The sequence below is a fragment of the Hermetia illucens genome, chromosome 5 (assembly GCF_905115235.1).
Source record: "Hermetia illucens chromosome 5, iHerIll2.2.curated.20191125, whole genome shotgun sequence".
Taxonomy (NCBI): domain Eukaryota; kingdom Metazoa; phylum Arthropoda; class Insecta; order Diptera; family Stratiomyidae; genus Hermetia; species Hermetia illucens.
Genome location: NC_051853.1, coordinates 37,974,254 through 37,997,067, shown reverse-complemented (window position 1 = coordinate 37,997,067; position 22,814 = coordinate 37,974,254). Strand labels below are relative to the sequence as shown.

At 41.2% G+C, this 22,814-nt stretch overlaps 2 protein-coding genes across 2 annotated transcripts; both read left to right on the top strand.

The window, feature by feature from the left end:
• Nucleotides 1-8,224: 8,224 nt before the first annotated feature.
• Nucleotides 8,225-8,575, top strand: LOC119657064 (neuropeptide-like protein 31). The gene has a single exon (XM_038063817.1). It carries the CDS (start codon nt 8,225-8,227, stop codon nt 8,573-8,575), a length of 351 nt encoding a protein of 116 aa, XP_037919745.1.
• Nucleotides 8,576-17,639: 9,064 nt separating this feature from the next.
• LOC119657867 (glycine-rich cell wall structural protein-like) lies at nt 17,640-18,462 on the top strand. The gene has a single exon (XM_038064993.1). The coding sequence runs from the start codon at nt 17,699-17,701 to the stop codon at nt 18,392-18,394; it is 696 nt and encodes a 231-aa protein (XP_037920921.1). The 5' UTR covers nt 17,640-17,698; the 3' UTR covers nt 18,395-18,462.
• The last annotated feature ends 4,352 nt before the right edge of the window (nt 18,463-22,814 follow it).

Below are 22,814 nucleotides of genomic sequence, written 5' to 3'. Positions count from 1 at the left end.
CGATCATCGTCTTATACCGTAAAAGTTTTGACTCTATGGTGGCGCTTTTCGAGCGGAAACGTTTTTGTAAGCTGCAACAGGCTTTTGACTGCTATTATTGGTTGTGATTTTCGATCCTAGATAGGAGAAAATATCAATGGTCTCAAAGGAGCATTCCGCTAGCTTTTTTATTCTCAGTTGACCAGTACTGTTTGATGTTTTGTTTTCTTTGCTTTTGGTGCTGACGTTACCACCATGTATTTCATCTTGCCTTCAATGTGCAGCCTAAGATCTCGTGCTAATTGCCGGCTATTTGATCGATATCGTCAGCATAGGCAGGCAGTTCACTTCACGGATCACTTCTTCCAAGGTCAGGTTAAAAAGGGTAAATTGTAAGACTTCCCATTGACTAAGATCATTGTGGATGGAGAAAGATATTGAGAGTGATCTTGATGCTTTTATCTGACCTCGTGCATTATTGAGGGTCAGCCTAATCAGTCGTTTAGTCGGGATCCCGAATTTTATCATGGCCGGATAAACTTTCATTCGAGTCCGGAGCACCATGCCATCGAGATATTCATCTGAATTTATATTGGTCGCCTATGTGCTGTGACATTCACCATGTCATTTACTGCTTAGGATTTTCCACCAAATATCGATAACGGACCAAGTTAACGTAGATGTTTTTGGGGCTGTTGTTCCTAATTTGCCAATCAATTTGATGTATACGGTTAAAGAATGCAGGGAGCAAGCAAGCATTAATTGAAAAGCAAGAGTTTAAAAACGGTTTCCATTTTTCCACTGAAAGTAAAGCATATATTGGACTTGCTGTTGAATATTTTCTAAACTCTGGGCAACCGAACTTTCGGCGACAGTACGATTTTGCTTCTCAAGTAATCGAAAAAAACGGGTTGAAAGTTGGGAAGGAAGTCAATAATCGAATTTAAATGCTCTTCCTGTACTGGGACTGGAGTACAATCTTCTGTTAACAAAACTTGCGTTTAGAGTAAAGTTGTGTTGATATAAATAATAAACCCAAAATCGTCTCCTCTAACTTTACTAGAACAATTTATTTATTTATTTATATTTGCAAATATGCATATTTTGGCTCCTACTCCCTGTCTCAGTCAAACCCAGGTACTTATTTTGAAGCCTTCACTCCAGTCTGGTTAAAAATGCAATATTACTTCGGAATATAAGCAAAAATAACTTGCAGAGCGGATAACGGTTGTCTGGAGTTTCACGTTAGCCTAAAAAAAACGTGTCTGCGAGGAGTAACTTCGATCTTAGCAGACGCACCATATTGGAGCCGCTTAGGCCTGCTCTGACATCCAACACAGGCTCGGCGGGGAGCCGCAGATTCTCCCCGTACACTCCTCTCGGTAAGCTGTGCGAAGACCTACCGTCCTGTGATAATTATGGCTGATACACGCGCGGGATCCATTCTGGACTGCACGGCCAGACCTATTTTCCAGTGACTAACCGGTTCGTCGAACGTTCTGAAGCTCTTTATCGTCTTTCTGCGCCTCGGCGGTTGCCGTATAATCGCCCGCGGTGGGGCTGTGACCTCCGTGATTCGTGACAAAGCGTCTGCAACGACATCATTAGACGTCGGAAGTAAACTAGCTGATGAAGCCGAAGTTGGCGAGGGGACGCTTTGTCGGGCTTTCGTTTAAGCGCGAAAGTAAGGAGCTTGTGGTCCGTGATCATAGTGAAAGGCCTGCCCTCATTTCTCAACGTTTAGAACCAGTTCGGCCTCAAGGAGACATTGAAAAATGCATTCTAGATGAATCAAATGCTCAGATTCGGAAGAAGAGGCGATCAAAACATCATCCATTGAAATGAAATAGAAGTTTAAGTTTCGTAGGACAGAGTGGATGAATCTTTAAAGTGGCTGCACAGCGTTTTCGAGCCAAAAATCGTCCTGGTGAACTCAAAGAGTCCGAAAGGTGTGCCAATAGCCGCTTTCGGTATGCCTTCGAGAGCAACAGGGATTTGGTGATGGGCCTTGGCCAGATCCAAGGTAGTGAAATACGGCAGTTTGTCAGTGAGTGTGGGAAGTCATGGATGAGTTCAATAGGCTACCGGTCGGGAATTGTCTGCGCATTTAGACGCCTGTAATCTCTGCAAGGTCTCCATTCGCCGTTTGGTTTAGGGACCAAATGGAGTGGAGATGACCAAACAGCTATTGGAAGGTCTGCAAATATTCTGTTTCAAGAGATCATCGAAAGAGTCTTTGCAAAGGCTAGCTTCTGGCGTGTTAGGGGACGCATTTTTGAGAAGATTGGAGAGTCGGTAGTGTTGATGTGGTGCTTCACATTGTGCTTAACAGGCTGGGAGTGTGAGTCAGTACTGATGTTGCGATATTGGAAGCCTCTGTCTGGTCAAAAATTGCAATATTACTTCGGAATGTAACTAAAGTGCAAAGCGGACAACGGTTGTCTGGAATTTTCCGTTAGTCCAAAAAAACGTGTCTGGGAGGAGCAACTTCAAGAAGTCTGCTTGAGATGGCGGTTCTAACAAGAAGGAAGGAAGTTCGCGCGGCAGTCACGTGCCAGTCCGTGAGCCGTGACTTGGAATTACTCACCGGCAATGCAGTCGTGGTTCAAGCCCCCAATGTGCCGCCACACTTTCCTATAGGCCACAAACATAACCCGTAACCCTGGATCTTTATTCAAGTATTCCTTAAGTCTTCTGTGAGGTCGTCAACTACTCCATATTAGTGCAGCCTTAAGTTGTTTTCAAGATCATAGAGTTGGCATCTGCTGGTACTTTGGTTTGTCCATTTTCTGCTACTTAGTCCGTTCGGGAGGCCAGAGTGTTACTAACTTCCTTGGGGATTAGGGCATTTTTCATTTCTGTATGCCATGAGTTTTCTAAAGTACCTTCGATATGAGAAACCACACACAATGTTTTCTTTTCGGTGGTGTATTGCACCATTGTATTTACCCCAGAAGAGAGTCTAGAATGATACGCTTTACTCACAATTCTTTGCTGGCCATGAGACATTGGGCGAATACTCCAAAGGCCTGATCAGGGCGATTAGAAATGAATCTTCACTCTGACTCATCTGAAGTGGCAATAGGTCACGAAACTTTACCAGGGGCATGCTGTTATTATAGCCCTTGAATTTATATATCTCAGAGGAATTCCATATGCGTCTTACTTGGATTTGAGGGGAATTCCATATGCGTTCTAGTCGGAGCTTCATGGGGGATTGTAATTACGTTTAAACGAGCAGAAGCCTCAGGATGGTGTTAAGTTTCAGTACGGGTGCCGTACTCCTTAGTTCGGTAGAGATTTAAGTAGGTCTTGCCTCCAACAGTATGAATACACTGAGCCTCAGTAAAGACTGGTACCATTGTGTTTGTTTGAACAGGGCTCCGATTGTAGTTGCAAAATCAATCCGTGTCTTAAAAGAACGTAAGGTTAAGTCAACTTGGCAATTACTGATGTAAAATCACAGGGGCGTAACTGTCTTAACGAAGTAATCGGGCTTATATGCGTCAATGAAGACTCTGGTGAGGTCTTTTAACACTGTCTACAGTTCCAGTTCGTTGCAGATATCACTGACCACTTCTAGATAAGCCATGTCATTGCTAAGTTACCCGGGAATTCAAATTTGTTTTCGTAAGAATTCTTACTATTTTCTTTATTTCAAAATCGCACTCAACGTCAAATCTTATCATTCTGCATGCTGACATGGAGAGTTCGTCCAGAACTCTCAAGTTTCTGACCAGTCGATTCAAACGACTATTCTTTGGGATTATGCCAGAGACTTCTGGTCTGGCACAAATCACAAATGTTGGAGTGTTCCTTACATTGTGTATTTCAAATCTATTGTTTAGTATAAATTTAGGAAGGTACTCATCTCTTCGGGTTCCCCCTAGGCCACCACCTCGTCGTGCTGGGGGAGCCTGCAGTAGTTTACTACTAGACTAAGGGTGGCCTAATATGGAAACCAAGGATTTAAATTCTCCAAATGGTAAGGATTCACAGACTTCCAGTTCATCCGCGACCATGAACGATCTTGTCGGGGCCGAGGCGTGGATTTTGGAGGCCCACTACATACATATGTGGTGGCAAATGCTTTTTTGTGCTTCGCACCAGTGCTTATATCCACCCGTCCCGCGGGGTTTAGGACCGACGTGCTGGGAGGTGATCAAAGCAGCGAGAGAGGTTTCAATGAAACTGGTCTTCAGGATCCAATTAAAAACAGTTGACGTTTTAAATTCAGGCTTTGCAATTAGCGATTCTGCTCCATACCGACCTGACCATTGTGTTACTAATTTCACAATACTTTGTTTACGAACATTTTCCATTGTTTTGCCAAACACAGCATTGTTCATAAGTTTAAACAAATACTTTTTAAAATCATTTTTTGATAAAGTTCGAAGTCGTGTTTTGAATTCAATGTAAGGTTTGACCCAAGGAGACTGCCTAAAACTGCGAACTCTGTGTATTTTAGTAAAGTTTAGACCATCCTCCATTGCTTGCTTCCAGTTTCGGTAATGGATGGATATGTTTAACTTTATCTTTTAAAGTAGTCAACAATTTTTCTTCTCATGATCCAGGCGGTAGACTGCGTTCTGGATAGAAGGAGAGTTGATTGTGTAGGTTATGTAATTCTTTCGGATATCCCAGATCTACTTCAAGGATATCGCTAATAGGTGACTCATCAGACAGATCTTCTACCTTAAAATCTGCTGGATTTTCTAGCCACTCAAAACTATTTTGTGGTAAAAATTGGCACATTGCCCATCCATATTGATTACTGATATCATTATAAATTTAGACGGCTTAGTTGAATCGTAATCGCACATATATTTATTGTTTGCCTTCGAATCACGTTTTGAACATTGACTAAGTCCTCCTCTAATACCGCGTTCAAAGAACATTAATATATCTATATCAGTCAATAATTCTAAAGTAACATCAGTACATTTGAGCATTGCATCCCAGGTATACCCTGAAAGTGTGAAGTAATGATCTGGGCCAAGACCGTATGTATTATGACAATTTGAACGAAATTCTTCAAAAACATCCATCAGAAGAAGAAAATCAATTTTTAAAAATCGAAAAAATCAAAAATTGACTGACGGTTTCGTCCAGGGCAGAGGCAACTCATCAGACGCTGCCTCACCTTTGCCCTGGGAGCAGCGTGACCGAAAGTGCCAACAGGTGGAAAGACGCACGCTTTTATCATCGCAAAAACACAACAAGGTTGCGAATTATATTGGACTTAAAACGCCAGTCGTTGTAGTCTAAGCTAGACTAAGGCTAAAGTTAGGTTGTTGTTTAGGATCTGCGGGATCCTAAGTCCACATCCAAGTGATGGTGGACCGGACTAAATTAGGAACAACTTACTCCCACGTTTTTTAGTCCAACCGTCAGTCATTTTTTGATTTTTTCGATTTTTAATGTTTGGGGTGCTACGCTTCAAACTAGGGATCCATGGACTAAAAAACGTGGGAGTAAGTTGCTCCTCATTTAGTCCGGTCCACCATCACGTAGATGTGGATCCTAAACAACAACCTAGATGAATTTTTAGATACAAATCAGCGTATTCGCCCAGATTTTTTATTGAAAAATCGTTTCATCTTTCATAAGGCCCCATACTTATTTGTTTACGAGGGGTATTCCAAAAATGTTGAATTAGTATTTACTGCAGTTGAAGGCCAGGAGCATCGTAATCTGCAGTGATTACCAAGCTGCATTCTGGGCGTCTTTGATAATCTCGAAAATTGGTCAGGAATGCAGAAACCGTTTGAACTCTAGATTCAATACGGTGGAACTACGCTGGGTACCTGGTCACTGTCGCGTAGAGGGAAATGAAATTTTAGATTCTTTAGAAAAAGAGGGCTCAATCTCCCCCATTCCAGGACCGGAACCAGCAATTGGAGTATCAGTAGCATTGGCTAAGACTGTCTTCAAAAACTGGGAACAAGTTTCCTACAATGACAGGTGGCAGAGCCTAATTGCTGGTAGACACACCAAACTTTTCCTGTTTGACCCGATCATGCGTATCGCAAAGGTTATCCTGTCGAAAAGCTGGAGGATTTGCAGGAGAATTGTAGGCACTTTTACATACAGGCGATAATTCACTAGCTGGACATATGTTCAGAATAAGAATTATTTAAGATGATACGTGTCCCCCCTGTAATGAGGAAGCAGAATCCACGGAGCATTTTCTATGTGAGAGCTCCGCCTGTGGATGCATCAGACATCAGATCTCAGTTGCGACAGGTGCCATCACATCCACTGAAAGAAATCCTGCGATACATTAACGAATCCGGGATATTCTGTTAGATGGGGGTGTCGAGTACAATGGGCGACCGGGCCTGAGTGCTCAGAAGCTGTATTTTCTGCCTCACCACACACACACCCCTTCGTGTTAGTGCCGGCTATTGGCTAGATAAGAGTTCTTCCCCCTCCTCCTTTTTCGACATGGTGCTTCCCTGTGACTCACTGTCCGCATTATACCTTAGGTTTGAATTTTCCAGACACTTGTTATCAATAGGCAGCAGACTGGTGCCTTTGCCTTTGCCTACATAATTTACAATTCCATCGGGAATCCCGGTAGGTTTTCTACCCGATGTGTCTTCCAAAGTAACTCTTCCTTGTTTTCTTTTTGTGCACGAGTACCGCTATATTACCCCCCGTCTACCCCTTTCCTCTCTACTTCTAAATAATCTTCACAGCCGAGAATGGAGATTCTCATTTTGGGTGATTACGAGATTGTTGTGATAGATTGTGACCACTGTGCTCTTATATCTTCCGCAGTATACATATATCGACAGTTCGGCTCCCTTTCAGCTTGACAATTTAGGGACTACATGTGATATTGTATAACTCAATACAAATAATTTTTATGGGACGTCAGGCGTTAATGTATTTAGCAAGAATTAAATTTTAAAAATACAAAGAAAGTCAATTTCATTAATGTGGGTTGGAATAGGAAGCGGAGGCATTAGGAATTTGAAGTATGCAAAGGAAATCAGAAAAGTGGTATGCTGTAGGAAGGGAGGAAGTGGAGCATATTAGGGCAGATCGAAAGAACACGGAGACTCTTCATGGGTAGTGAAACATGTAGTAGAATATAATCAGACGATCATGATAATTTGATTTGCTGCTAGGACAGGAGCAGATCTAAAATAGCCCTGTGCTTCTATGCGTTTGCCCTCTGCCGAATGGTGCAATATTTCATCCTTAGGAAAAAAGTTTTTCATTGCTGGATAAGAAAACGTTTCAAACATGATTGCTCCGGTTACCTATAATATGTTATTATATATAAAAGGATGTTATTAGAAATCAGTTCAATATTCAGTTCCCATTGTGATCGTTGCTTTTAGAGAACCTCTCCTATATTGCACTGAGCTTCCACCAGAAAGTCTGCTTTAAGCCCCATCGAAAATTTTCTTTTCGATATAGAATTATGCTATGGTAATTTTTATCAGTCTGGATGAAAATCTGCAGCACTTTGCAGGATTTTGTCTTCAACAGCCTCCTAATGCAGGAGGAAACACCTGCCCATGTTAACAATATCAACCCCCCGCTCCCTTAAAAAGAGGTGGTGAGCTTCTAGGATATATGATGATGTTTGTTATGATTTAAACTTAATACCATCGACTATTGTTCAATTGCGGGAATCCTTTGGGTAAAAAAATGGGTATATCCTTCATTTAGTACTCTATTTCATTATTAAAACATTATATAGCTGATAAGTTCCTCTGATTTGTTTAGTTAAGCAATGTTCAAGTATAATGATAACAGCAAACGACAGTAATGATTTAATAAATAAAAATAAGGATAGCTCCATCACTGATTACCATAGTTACTTTTACAGAAAATAAGCCCTAGCTTCTAGCTCACATTAATCACAATGAGAACTGTCTTGAAGGAGATGCTCTATTCACGTTCTCGTACACCTAGAATGTCCTTGAACAGTTTATCTAAAATGTGTCTTTACTACATGAGTCGCATAATAGAACAATAACATTTAAGCCACTTAGCACTTTTAAATGATATATGGCATTGCAAATAACATTTTCCCACAATGGTGGCTTCCATGTTTCTTTCTGTTTGTAATGCTAAAGAACAATACCAGCAATTGTGTGGAATACTTGTATAAATACTCGAAAAAATCTTGATAGCATCAGTTCGGCAGTAACTACCAGCACAAGTGTTTTTGGCAAATAAGCGTTTCCTGTGCTATTGCGCATAGATTTTCAGTATTTCGGTAAAGATGAAGTTCTGCGCCTTCGTTGTCTTTGTTGCTCTTATCTCTGTAGCTTCAGCTACATTCGGTGGAGTATACAGTGGCTTAGGTTACTCGGGTCTAGGATATTCAGGACTTGGATATGGAAGTAACTACTTGGGAGGATATGGTGGATACGGCGGATATGGCGGATACGGAGGATATGGCGGATATGGTGGACTTGGATATGGCGGATATAGTGGACTTGGATATGGTAGTTATGGTGGATATGGCGGTTATGGTGGTTATGGCGGATACCGTCCGTCGTATGGATATGGATACTATGGAAGCTCATATTATCCCAGCTACACCGTTGGAATTGGTAGTGGATGGTGCTGAGACTTCATACATAAACCCTTAAAATTGATTACAAATATCCTGCCCATATGTAAATAAATTTAATATAATAACAGTAATTAAAGCTTTTTCATTTCAAAATTTGATCAATATTCCCAGAAAGGATGATTTCAAGTGCTGGATACCGCGACTTATTTCTAGGATTTAAAATTTATTGTTCGTAACTCACCGTTATCGTTATCAATCGTTAATTGAGATACTTTTATTTTGATTGCTAACTATTGCCTGTCAAAAAATCCTCGAAGACCTAAAATAAAAAAATTACCTCGTTCTCTTCCTTATATTATCGGCCATCATTAGGTTTTTTCATCCTTGCCGGCCCAAGAAATTTTTAAATGAGAATTTGAGCTGCTCCTGAGTCCTGAAATACTTGATAGCGGATTGTTGTTTTGATGAGCAATTGATTTTCACTTTCTTGTACCCCTCAAGCATTACCAATTGCAGACCTACAGTACTAGAATGGTGTAATGAACTTAACTAGTCCAGTCTTCCTATCGGTCACCGCGAATCTGTTTCCACTGGTTATGGATTATTCGAAGATTTGGATTCACACGGTAGTGCTGTGGCTTCCATTTACACCCGCATTCCTCCTCTACTGTTCTACGTCAAGTGCCCTTGGGGCGACCTACTTGTCAGCTATCCAGGAAGATTACATTTCACTGCTCGGAATAGCCTGCAATGTAATCGTCGCCCCTCCTTGATTTGTGTGCTACCCTATTTATTTTACTATGGTTCTATTTTCCAAAAAACTTTGCATAGGTTGGGGTCGCTACTCGTGCGCTATGATGGATTTGTGTTTGTTTTCAGTCAATTTTTTTATTGAACTACTTTGGTTACACCATAAAAACTTGTTTATGACTCACTGGGTAAGTTAGACCTTAGCGTGCTACTGGGGGCTATGGCACCTCGGACCTCCTAACCTCCATACTCATGGGAATCAAATGAGTAAGAGCAATAAAAAAAAGTAAAACCAATAAAGCGGGATCCCGTACCGCATACAAACCGGTTAATCAGGAGGAGGCACATCTCCGAAATACTGAGAGCCAGGTGATTACACCCAAAAAGGGAAAAGTTGGGACGTCAAGCAGTGGATCCAAGGTCAACATTGGTATAGTGCGTGGACAACAACCAACAAACTCTACTGCTCAAAAAGCAGGGACTAGCAAAACCACGTCTGAGATAAATATATCAGACGTCAGGAAGGAGACAGGTCTCAGTGTTTGCAGGTGCTAAATGGTATCTTCGCTACCTGAAGGAAGGCCTGAAAGCAGAAGAGGCCCTTAAGAAGGCTCAGAATAGACCTAAGCCATCTTTACCGTAACCGAGAAGCGGATTAAGGATGAAGGGGAGCAGCAGATATTAACCCGCATGAGAGGATTGCTCTCAAAAAACCCAAATTTGAACCCAAGAGAGGGGAACTCTCGGGTTGGTCAGGGGTGAAGGTAGGAGTCAGGAAGCCCGCCATTAGCTATGCTGGTTCGGTCAAGGGCATTCGACTGGTCGTACAGTCAAAACGTTTCCCCGAGCAAATACTCACCCGTGAGGAGCAGGAAACTATCAAAGATCTCGGAGGCATAGAGGCTGAAAAGACTGAATGAAGCAGATATGGTGCCCAGTGGAGAAGAGAAACTGGAGGACTAGGTACTCCTAAATTTTTTAGGGCTTAGGGTGGATCGCGACGTGCAGGAAAGCGCCAAGTCGGAGAAGACGAATGATACTCCGACTGTGGAGAAGAGCTTCAAAAACTAACGGAGACAATGGACGCACAAAGGTAGCTTAGTTAAATTTACACCCTGTGAAAGCTGCAATTGCCCTAATTGCAAATGTGAGTTTGAAGGATAACATTGTAATAGTGCTGGCTCAGGAGCACTGGGTGTATGGGGAGCAGATTTGAAGTCTGCAAAGAGAAAGCATGCAGATAGTTTGGGACTCTTCTTGAGAAAAACCAATAGTTTGCTTCATTCTTAAAAGTAACTTAAAATATATATATGTTTTAGAGTTCCTGACTGAATACTTTGTAGTTGTGTAGGCCTCACTGGAAACCGGGAGAGGGGGAACTCGGGAGGCAGTCATGGTATTGGGGTACTTCCCAGGAGACGACATCCGGATCCGACGGAAGCTAGTGGCTAGAATGGTAAAGTATTGTGTGAGGAGGATGCTTTTCCTCGGCTGCGATGCTAACGCTCAACACGAAGTCTGGGGAAACAGCGACACCAAGAGGTGAGTACATTCTTGAATCTATTCTTAGAATTAACTTAGAAATATATAACATAGGGAACACTCCAACGTTCGTGACTAGCATTAGATAAGAACTACTTGAAATAACTCTAGGGAATACTTTAGTGAAATGACTGGTCGGGAATTGGAGAATGTCGGATGAGCTTTCTATGTCGAATTACAGAATAATGAGATTCGACATTGAGGGCAACTCCAAAATAAAAAGAATAATAAGAAGTCTCAGGAGAATGGATTCAGAATCCTACACAACGCACCTGAGTAACAATATGGTTCACCTAGAAAGGGACGGTGATATCAGGAACGAACTGGACCTGGTGGTTTAAGACCTCAGCAAAGATGTCATTGACGCATATGAGGCCAGTTATCCGGCTAAAACAGTTAGATCATCAAGGGATGTCCCACGGTGGAACTTGGTGGAAAGCTACGAGGGCTGTGATGGTTTCCAGGTCCATAACAGGAAAAAAATGGATATATGTACACTGAAATATTAAGGCCAATGATTACCTATGGAACGGTAATCTGGGCAGAAAGAACTGATGAACACAACAACCGGGGATTTACACAAACTCAGGTTCTTTTGGAACTCATTTTTTTGAAAAACGTAGCTTATATTACTCCGTAAATAGTTGCTATTAATGTTTAAATTTGAAATTATAAACTATACTGCAATCACGAACCTAAACCACAGCTTGCAGGGACAGAAGTTACAATTTTTTACCATGGCTGTTTCCGATATTTTCTTATAGTCCGATGCAGTCTTGCAAGTTTTTTTTCAGCTTTTATTTACTATGTTACTTATGTTTGCTGCATATTAAATCTAAATATCTAGGCATAATCATTAATATTTGAAAATAAGATATGCTAACTCAACGGGTAGAATGTGCTTAGTTACATATTTATACATTTGTAGTTAACTGGTTTTAGTGCTAAGAATTTAGTTTTTCAGTTGTGCGTTGCATTCATGGTGCAACATCGTCGATAGGTCAATCTGTCAACGAGCGTGGGAAAAATTGAAAAATATGAGTCATCTTATGTAAAATAGCCGCTATTATGTTAGCAAATTTATCGGATCTATCTAAAACTATATAAATCACAATTTTCGGGGTTTAATGACCTAAAATTTAAATAAATTAGGCATGCTTTGATACTTTTTTAGAAACATGTTGAAGATCATCAGAGATGAGATAATATTTGCGTAATTTTTGAACGCTCTATTTCAGTTAAAGAAATTTATATTTCCTCGTTAAGTTTTTGTTGCCCTCAATTATCACTACTACTTTTGCCTCTTATTTTGTCACCGAGTGCGTACTGTCTTATTTATTGCTGATTCCGTTTATAGTTTTTCAGATTATTTCTTACATTCACTTGTTAAGATCAGTCAGTCAAAAAATTAGCAATATGCGGTTGTATTTCGAATTAATTATTCATATTTTTTGCACAATCCGTGAATCCATAAAAAATTAACACTAAAATTACGGCATCAGATGTTGAATGGATTTTTATGAGAAATTTCGTGTCGAAAAATGAAGTAAATATGAATTGTTGTATTTTTGTATTGTTTCTTTTAGAATTAGTGGGTTTTAAATCTTTGCCATATTCGGGATGATGCCAGTATAGTTCTATGCAATATATTACAGGTATGCAAAATGGCAACGTATTTGATACTATCCTCAGGAAAATCTTCATAGACCAGGGAAAGTAATAAAGAACGTATAACTGGAAGTTGAGCATACCTGAGGTAACTTCAGCATACCAAATCCTACCTGATTTCATTTTCTCGTCAGAGGCCGGGTTTTCTAAGTTGAAGGCTGATAGTTGTTAAAAAACATCATGTAGGCCTCACGTTAAATTGACTCAACGGTAATGGCTTCGAAATTGGAATCCGGACTGCTCTATTAGAACCTGGAATGTGTGATCCCTGCACAGACCAAAACCAAAAAATCGCCTATTATAGTAGGTGAAAGGATATAAATTAAATATTATTGTCGTTCCGGAAAAGAAGCTCTTTGATAGTGAAATTATGGAAGTGAAATTGCATAAAGTCTTTAAGAGTGAGAAGTTTTAGGGAGCTGCGAGATTCGTGCAGCACTTATAGTCGATACAAAATTTAAGCCACAAGTTGTAGCCTTCAGAGCCAATCAGTTTCAACGGAAGCAAGGAAGAGAAACAAGGAAGGATAGTTTTCAGTCACCCAAAGCTGCTTTGCGATTCGCTATTCCAGCATCGTGTTAAAATGTTGTTTGGGGATTTAAACGTTAACTTAGTAATGCATCAGGGGATAACGGGTGGCGACGGCCTCCATGGAGAGAGTTATGATAGCGGATAGTGCCTCGTTGATTTGGCATCCAGTAGATATATGGTCATTGGCTGGACATGCTTCTTATATCTTCGCAATTACAAAAGGATTTGGTATGCCAAGCGTTCAACCAAAATGATCACGTCATGTCTAATAGTGGTGGACGACTAGCATACTTCACGTTCTCAAGCAAAACGGAAGCTCTGTAGAGACATGCATGAAAACATAATTAGTAACAGTGATTTGTTAAGCAAAAGATGAGCATCCTATTACACGAAACTTCTGAACAGTTCCAGTTTATCAGTAGTGACGCAGAAATTTTCTTTGTAGCGAGATTCCTGCAACTGAGTTACTGAAGGCAGGAGTAATTGTGTGGTAAAGCTGATCTGTACGCTAATCTAACAAATATGGAAAGAAGACTAGTGAAAAAGCATCCCACCCACAAAAGGCGACAAACTGAAAAATAACTTACTATCAGTTCTCCCGTTTTTAAAGTTAGGAGACATATACAGGAAGACTAAGCTACACATCTACAACATAATGATCAAAACTGTAGTTACAAAGCTTCTAAATGCTTTTGGAACCAGGGCTTTCTACAGAATATTAGAAGAAGCTCGCATGGGAGATGAGTGGCACAACAATGAGTTCTGTGAAATTCACAACAATGAGTTCTGTGAAATTTAGTCTCGACCATCTTACGACTATAAAGATCACATTGGCCAGGTTATCTACAGTGCATGGATGACGCGAGAATACCCAAGGGAAAAATCGACGAAATGAGGTAAATCGGAAACGCGACAAAATATATGAAGACGCCGTTGACGCTGACCGTAAAATGCCATTAAGTGTGAAAAATTGGAGGACCTGGGCAATGAAGGGAACCGAGGCCTAAAATGGGCCGAAGTCTTGTGAAGAAGAAGAAAGTAGACGGGTGGTTTGCAGTTTCGCCCAGGATAGAGGCAATTCATCAGACACTGACTGGGAGCAGCTCAATCGAAGTTGTTCCCAGATGGGGTGGGGACGGCATAATGTTCGGTCTTTTACTTGTTGAGTTGAAATTCTTCCGATTGTAAAAAAACGTCACTTTGAGAGAAACCCGGTTGAAAAAATTGTTTGAAAAATCGTCTTTGGGACATGACATTTCTCACGCATAATTAATTCCAACAAACATTAATGCACTCGACTGACACCAAGCGATTACAAACACACTATTTATTTCTCTCCCGCTCCTAAAAACCGGAAAAAAAGTACCAACTGGTCCTCCAGGTTGGGGTTGAGTAGCGTCGACAACCCTACACAGAAAACCGAACTTACGACGCCACGGAAGGAGGAGGAGGATGGATTTTAAAACAACGAACCCGGCAACGACGATGGAATAACGATTTGTGCATTTACCCACGGAACGTTCGCTTCCTGTAGAGACCGAATGCTGATCAGCAGCTAGCCCAATATAAGACTTATGTAGAAGCGTTGCAAGAGATGCGCTGTACAGGGACCGGTTTCCTGGAGAAGAGCCACTACACCATATATTATAGCGGTTATCCAGTAAACCTATTATCGGCTTTGAAAACATAACACAATACTCTGTGATGCAGGAAATGGTTGTTGGAAGTTCCTGGTTTGCGTGGAAAGCGGTCCACAAAGTCAGGAGAATAAAACCTTATTCACCTCACTCATCCTGCTGAGACAGAGAAGGAAATCTGATTTCCGACAGAATGGCATATTACAGCGATGGCTTGAGTACTTTGATGAACTACTGAACAACGAGTACACCGGCGACTTGGAGATCCCGCCAACTGAAGGCGACGGACAAATACTGCCACTATAAAGTATAGAAGAAATAGTCCGTGTAATTCATCGGCTTAACAATCATAAGTCGCCAGGAAGCGATGGAATTACAGCGTAGTTCATCAACTTGTGCTCAAGGTGTGGGACAGCGAATCAATGCCTGATGACTGACAAAGAGGCATTATCTGTTTCATACATAAAAGGGAGATATCATACAGTGCAGCAATTATATAGGTACCAGGTTACGGAGTACCGTCTGTGAGACATTCTCCGCTATCTTGCTAGGTTGGATAGTCCCATACGTCCAGAACATCATTGGCCCATACCAAAGTGCCTGGCTGCCTGGAGTGAAGGCAAATCAGCAACAGATCAGATTTTATCTTTGGGGGAAACGATGGAAAAACCATGAACCATTTCTCCATCGACTTTAAAGCCGCCGATAATAGCATAGCCAGGGTAAAACTGTACACGCCCATGAGAGACTTCGGTATCCCAACGAAATTGATATGACTGACTAGGCTGACTCAAGACCATTCGACATCAACAACGGTCTACAAGAAGGGATGTCCTATCATGCATCCTCTTTAACCTGGCCCTCGAGAAAGTGATTCGTGATGTTGAGGTAAATGCGAGGGGTACGATCCGCTGTAAGTCCATCTACTGGCCTATGATGACGATATCGACATCATTGGTAGAACGACCGGAGGCATACAAACTGCCTTTATTCAGATCGAGCAGGCGGCGACTGGCGCGAGATCTTGAGCTGCACATCAATGAAGGCAAAACAAAGTATATGGTGGCAACGTCAGCACCAAAAACCAACCAACCAACAATTTCAAACCGCACTGAAGAATAAAAATAGGACACTACAACTTTGAGACCATTGATAATCTCTTCTATCTAGGGTCAAAAATCACAACCAGCTACGACGATGAAATCCGCGCACACTTCTTGTCAGCCAACTGAGCCTATTTCAGCTTCTAAAATCTGTTCCGCTCGAAACGTCCCACCATAGGGTCAAAGCTCTTACTGTACAAGACAATGATCTAGCTAGTCCTCATGTATTCCTCGGAGACTTGGATTCTTAGCAAGAAAAATTTCGAACTCTTCGCCGCGTTCGAGAGAAGAATCCTCCGAAGAATTTTTGGCACCCTACATGAGGATGGACGATTCCGTACCCTACACAATGACGAAATCTATGAGCCATTACCGTCAGGTTGCGCATAAAATCCGGCTTAATAGGTTACGGTGGGCGGGTTACTTAATCCATATGGATAAGGATGATCCCACCCGGAAAGTCTATAAGGGCAATATCTATGGTAGGAAAAGAAGACGAGGCAGACCCTGCCTGAGATGGAGCGATAGCGTAGGTCAGGACGCCAGACAGCTTTTAAGGATATCGAATTGGTGGACCGTGTACCGATTGTTGCGCCGTTGATGATGATGATGATGATACAAGATTACATAAGAAGATAAAGCGATTCCCTCCTAGGCGTTCGAGCCTCTACCCGATGATCGCTCGGTTCTACCTTCAGGAAATTTAAAGGAACACAAATTTCGCTTCATAGCGTGTGCGATTCTGAAAACTTCCTAATGTGGTTTCCTTTCTTAACGGGGAAATTTCCGAGCATCACTTTGCCTAAAAATAGCTTCTAACTTTCCGATTTAGTAATGGTCTTTTCACAACGTTTGTCTCCCTCCCGCCACGGCAAAGCAAAATCACTTGCAATGTTGAAAACTGTTCATTCAGCTGATAAAAATAATACACGATGGCACCGAAAAAAAGTGCAATTAAATATATTATAAACAGTGCAGTAAGGTGTTTATGAGGGATTCCGGACGGGAAGAACATTTTTACAAATATGAATGAAAAAAATATATAATGCAATTAGGAATTGGAGGTAGAGAGTATCTGAAAAATGTTATGCTTTGGGATCGTGGTGAAGAAACTGAGGAATTGCCTGCGGATAACTGGAGGTACAGTACTGATGAAGGAAGGAAGGGGAGTCGGCCGAGTTTGCTTCTTCGCAGCACAGTTTCACTTGCAAGCATGTGCTAAAGAAAATTCTTTGTAAAATTGATATAGCATATTTTTATCCTTTATTCAAATGGACTTGATGGTTCTGTTGCTTCAATAAAATTTAGTCATGATGGGCTTGTGGTAGGGCGCCGAATAAATTACAAATAAATTCAAAAGGTAATATGGAAGTAGAATTGTGTGTCAAGACGAGGGTAGAACGTTCTTTTTTACCGCTTTCTTTCATGGTTAGAAAGTCGTTACATTTGCAATAGCGTGAAATAGCCCTTGGGCTAGATAAAAAAAATATTTCCGTGGAGCTAAAAATTATAATAAACTGTTCGGCAAATTCTATTTCTTTCTCACTTAAACTCATTTCAACTATCGTATTTCCCATGTTTTTTTTTAACGTTGAATGATATTCGCGTCAATAATTTTTTTTTTTTTAATTTCGATGAAAAGACTGCATTTTAATTTGGCGGGCTCTAATAAAAGTAGATATGCAACTTTGTCCGAAAATCCAGTGTTAGCGATTTTGCAAATATGATTTATGATGATATGAGCATGCAGGCCTACAATACGTGGTTGATGTTGATCCGGAGAATTAAATTATTGTCTTCGTCTTTTATCTTTTAATTTGGAAATATTTTATTGCAAACTATTTGGGAAATTCGCGGCACAAAAGATTTGAAATGATATAAAAAGTCAGTGGTGTTTTGCAGAAATTATCAGTTGCATTTCGCTCTCCACTGTTAACAGTATCAAAATGAAAATATTTATTTGTGTGTTGTCGGCAGTGTCCCTTGCAAGCGCAGGACACTTGAGTGGTGGATACGGTGGCGGTCTTGGTGGTGGCCTCGGTGGTGGATATGGTGGTGGATACGGTGGCGGCCTTGGAGGTGGACATGGCGGATGGTCCGGAGGACTCGGAGGTCTCGGTGGCGGCCTTGGAGGTGGACATGGCGGATGGTCCGGAGGACTCGGCGGTCTCGGTGGGGGCCTTGGAGGTGGACATGGCGGATGGGCCGGAGGATCAGGAGGTCTCGGTGGCGGCCTTGGTGGTGGACATGGTGGATGGGCCGGAGGATCAGGTGGTCTCGGAGGTGGCCTTGGGGGCGGATGGGCCGGTGGTCTTGGTGGCGGCTATGGCAAATCATTAGGAGGATATGGAGGTGGATACGGAGGTGGATACGGAGGTGGATACGGAGGTGGATACGGAGGCGGATACGGTGGTGGATATGGCGGTGCAACTAAGATCATCAAAGTAATATCAGTTGGACATGGAGGCGGCCTCGGTGGTGGATATGGAGGTGGACTCGGTGGTGGATACGGAGGAGGACTTGGTGGTGGATACGGTGGCAAACTCGGAGGCGGCTATGGCGGAGGATATGGTGGCGGCTATGGCGGTGGTTATGGCGGTGGTTACGGAGGTGGCCTCAAGTCAGGATGGTGGAAAAAGTAAATCCGTTGTTTGTTATAAATTTCCCATTATGTCTTCTATTGAATAAAATTTTGTAGATACTTTTTGTATATGGGTGGTTTTATTTCTGACTGCAAGCAAGCTTGCGTTTTTAACGGCACTAACGTATTTTTTATTCAACCAAATTGCTGTGCTTTCTTATTTTATCGCAATCAAATACTGACGAATTGTTTGCTCATCGAATAGGAGAAAAAGAGTCCATTGATACATCTCCATCTTGAAACTTCCCGGTTTTTCTTTCCTAATTACCTAATTCCAGCCGGCAATCATTTAATATTTATCTTTCATAATACATAACACAATTAAAAATACCATCCTCATCTAAATATATAATAGTGCTCATTGTTATATGGGTAGAAGCTTGACTGAATATGTTATGTTTCGTCATAGATAATTGAATCTTCTCATTAGTATTTTTGAATAGTATTTGAACCTTGCTTACGCATCCATTTTTAAACACAGAGTTTTTTGAAGAAATCCATATATTAGCACTCTGCCCATGTTAAAACCTTAAACATAAGTTTGTTTTGGTCGGCCAATTTCGAAATATGTTATAGCCCACTAAATGCTACTATTGTTATAGTAGTCCCATATATAGCAGTACATGCGACAAATTTGGTGTCAGTCCTAACATGGAAAAATTACTGAACTCCCTATTTTTCCTGGCTGTTATTGCAACAGCAACTGGGACATTTTCCAATGGTCAAGGGTCAATTACTATCGGCGGATATTTGACCGTGAAAGGATACATCAATCAGAGAATTGGTGGTAATCCTGGCGTCTACAATGGAAATTATCTTTCGGCGGTTCCAGCTAATAATATTGCGGATAACTATTACGGCTCAGCGTATGGTGGAAACATTGGAGGTGGTTACGGAGTTTTTGGTGGTGGCTATGGAGCTACTTCGCCCGATTGCCTGATGTATCCATATTGGATAAATAGTGCTATTCCTTCGAAAGTTATAAGTGTGGTTATTCCGAACATTTACAACAGATAACAGTTAATTTGAATGTGTAAATGCGTCGTCACCAAAATATATACTTTATATGGTAATTATCGAAGATAAACTATTTTTGTCAAATTATTCATCAATAAATTTGTTAAACCATTATAACTTGTAAACGTTTTGTTCAGTTTTGATGAATTTTTGATCTGACCTTTGAGGGGTATTAAGTTATGCTGATTTCCTTTTATTGGAACCGAATGCTGTTAGAAACTAAAAATACCAATGGGCCAACCTAGCTGCCGTGCATTTGATGTAAAGCTATTGTCATTTTTGATATTAAATATTCAATGCAAGATGCAAATGAAGATTGAAAAAAAACAAAAGTTTACTCAAGCTTGTATATTTTTTTTGAACCTTCAGTGATGTGAGAGTGGTTTATATTGAGTAATAGATTAATGATCTTATTGTTGTATGAACAATTTAATTTATTCAAGCTGATAGCCTCAATCCACTAAAGTTTATTGAAATGAAGAATGACCAAATTATTTAAACCACTTTGCATATTAATCATGTGATGATCATGTGGATTCAGAGTTTACTTCGCGACCACAATGTAACGCTTCCGGTATTTGGGTCCTGGTTTCGCGGTTGAAATATTCAACCATTACGCGTGCTTAGCTCCTGACCTTGCACTTTTCTAACATGTTCTACTGTGATGGGGTCATCATTTGTATAGTACATCGTTTATTATAAAATTTATAATAAATTATTAAAATTAAGGAGCTTCAACGATAACAAAACGAAAGAAACTATAAATAAAGAAGAAGTGAAGTGGATGCCAGAAGAAGCTTTTAATGTAAGGATTAGTAGAAAGGTCTGTCGTTTGTCTTCTGTCCTCTGTTTTCTGTACCTAGATATAAGCACAAGCTTCTGCAAGAAATTGTAGGATATAGACTTGGCATTCTGAGTTATGGCAGTTGAACTACCCATTCATGCAGTATTGTGCTTAAAACAGGTTATGTTGAGGGTTAGTTTATTCAGTTATTTTAACGTGTTCACAAGTCGTTTCGCCTTTGTTCTGAAACGAGCTGATGAGAGGATTCATTTGCTTGTATGCAGCAGTTTTCTTTTGTCTCGTATCTAGCACACTTTAGCACTTCTATTATCTTTTGTTTTTAAATTTCTTACTTCCATCCTGATTTTCCAATCCACCAAAAAAAAATTTAAGGTATATTAATTTTATTTGGAATTTTTTATCATAAAATCCTCTCACCTTTATATTTATAATTATTAAATAATAATAATATAGCAATTTTGATATATTTTTAATAATAATTAATTATATATATTTTCGAAATCGTCCACCGTAGTCGGTCCTAAGCCCGGTTGTGAATGGAGGAGGGATGGATAGCTTCAGTTTGAATGGCTGTACGTCACCGCAGCGTCTCAGGGGTAGATGAGGAAAGTGCAGAAACTTTGCACTTCTGGAGATTATTCACTGAGGAAGCTATCTCCGCACCTGGCATAAAATGCAAATCCATGGTATAAAATGCAAATCCATCTAAGAAATTTGTGGTCCGGTGCGGATAACCGACGGGAGTCGTCTTGGTGACTGGGTCGGGCTATCGTAAAGGACAGGCGTCGAAGCCACTAGTCGTGGGGCGGTTCGACGTCTAGGCGCCACAAAGACCAGGAGCATAGCTCCGCTTGCTGTAGCTGTTTCGCTACAATCTATGGCGACCACTTCAGCAGGTTCACGTAGGCAAAGGATCAAATGAACTGAAGAAATGAACCTTTTCATCATCCGCTTCTACTACAAATAAACGGCGGGGGCGGGTACAACATCTTACCGTCCCTTGTTAGACCAGACATTCGCCGAGGTTTTTGCCGCAATCTGCGCACGTGACTTTTCCCCTGAGGATCGGGACGAGTTCCAAAGAGCGTGTATGGAATTCTCGGTATAGACCAGGTATTCCCAGGTTCTATGCATCTCCAGCAACTCTGAGAATTCTATCTCAAATCAATGATGAGATTGCATCTCGGCTGTGTGCTGATATGTCGCTTTTGCAACTACAATGACTTGTGCATTGTAGTGTAGTTATCGCTATCAGATTGCACGGTCAGTAGATTCGCTCGCGTGTTATTGGTTTGAGTGACCAAAGAGATCCACCATGAAAAATTCATCTGGAACGTCGGCGGGACTCGCTAAGGCAGGACATTGCTAGACTGATTCAGATCAGCACTGGCAATGCCAGCAGGCGGGTGACAAATAAAGTGCAGAGGATTTACCGGAACTATGCCATCCCAAGTGAGACACCGTAGTTGAAATTCTGGACACACTAAACCAGAAACTTTCTGCCGTGTGCAGGTGGTCACGACGGTATGGTAAAAGTCATTGCAGGCGTATTCAGAATGCAACATGCGCGAGGAACCAGCGGAGTTTTTTCAGATCTCTCAACGAATTCCAACAGAGCGTCCAGACAGTGCAGTTTCCGGTAACGGAAGCGAAAGAATATTGGGGTGGGCTTTGGGGGTTACCGGTGCTGAGCATGCTGAGTTGCTCATCGCCGAAGGCATCCGCCATGCCAATACGCCTGGCATGAATTATGTGGATGTTACCAAATTCAACGAGCCAATAAACAGCTCGAAGAACTGGAGGGGCCCAGGTCTGAATTGGTTGCAGAATTTCTGGCATAGAAAATTTACCATCGTACAGAGTCGATTGCCACACAGTATAAATAAGGGCATGAGTCGGCCGGAGGAATTTCCAGCTTTCCTCACTGCGGGGATTACCTACCTTATCCCTAAGAAGGACACGGTGTAGGACCCCGAAGACATAAGATCGATTACTTAATTACTAACACTCTACAAATTCAAAACGTCTATTATTAGTAGAAGAGTCAATGAGCACCTCGAGACCCACAACATTCTGTCTGAGGAGCAGAGAAGCTGCCGAGTTTGGGCTAGGGTTCGCAAAGGGCAACTTATTATCGATTCGGTAGTTGTAGGGCAGCCAACTAGAGGCCAAAGAAACCTCTTTAAATGCTTGGCACTTATTGCTAGAATTAGGGAAAATCCGGCGTCTGCCGAGATTGTGGCAACCCGGATAATAACGGTACCTTTTTTATTGCTTTGTATCTATTGGATAGTGTGTGTATTCCAATTTATGTTCGGTTTTGGCATTTCTGTTGTTAGTGCTTCAACCATTAATGCATCGTTCTACGTTGCATAGTTCTTCCCCCTCTTATAAATGGTGTTCTGCGTTTTCGAGTTCGTACACTTTTCACAATTGGGACTGTTGTCACGATGCGAAGTAAATAGTTTCTCTTACCACTGTATTTATTAATGAGTGACGTGAGGTGATAATTCATTTCATTTTTGTTTCTGCCCATAGAGGTTTCGCATACAGTGGCCCATTTTCGGAAACTACTTAATCGAATATTCTGAAAAAAATC

Coding starts and splice junctions, on each gene's coding strand:
- LOC119657064 (XM_038063817.1), top strand. CDS start 8,225: ATGAAGTTCTGCGCCTTCGTTGTCTTTGTTGCTCTTATCTCTGTAGCT.
- LOC119657867 (XM_038064993.1), top strand. CDS start 17,699: ATGAAAATATTTATTTGTGTGTTGTCGGCAGTGTCCCTTGCAAGCGCA.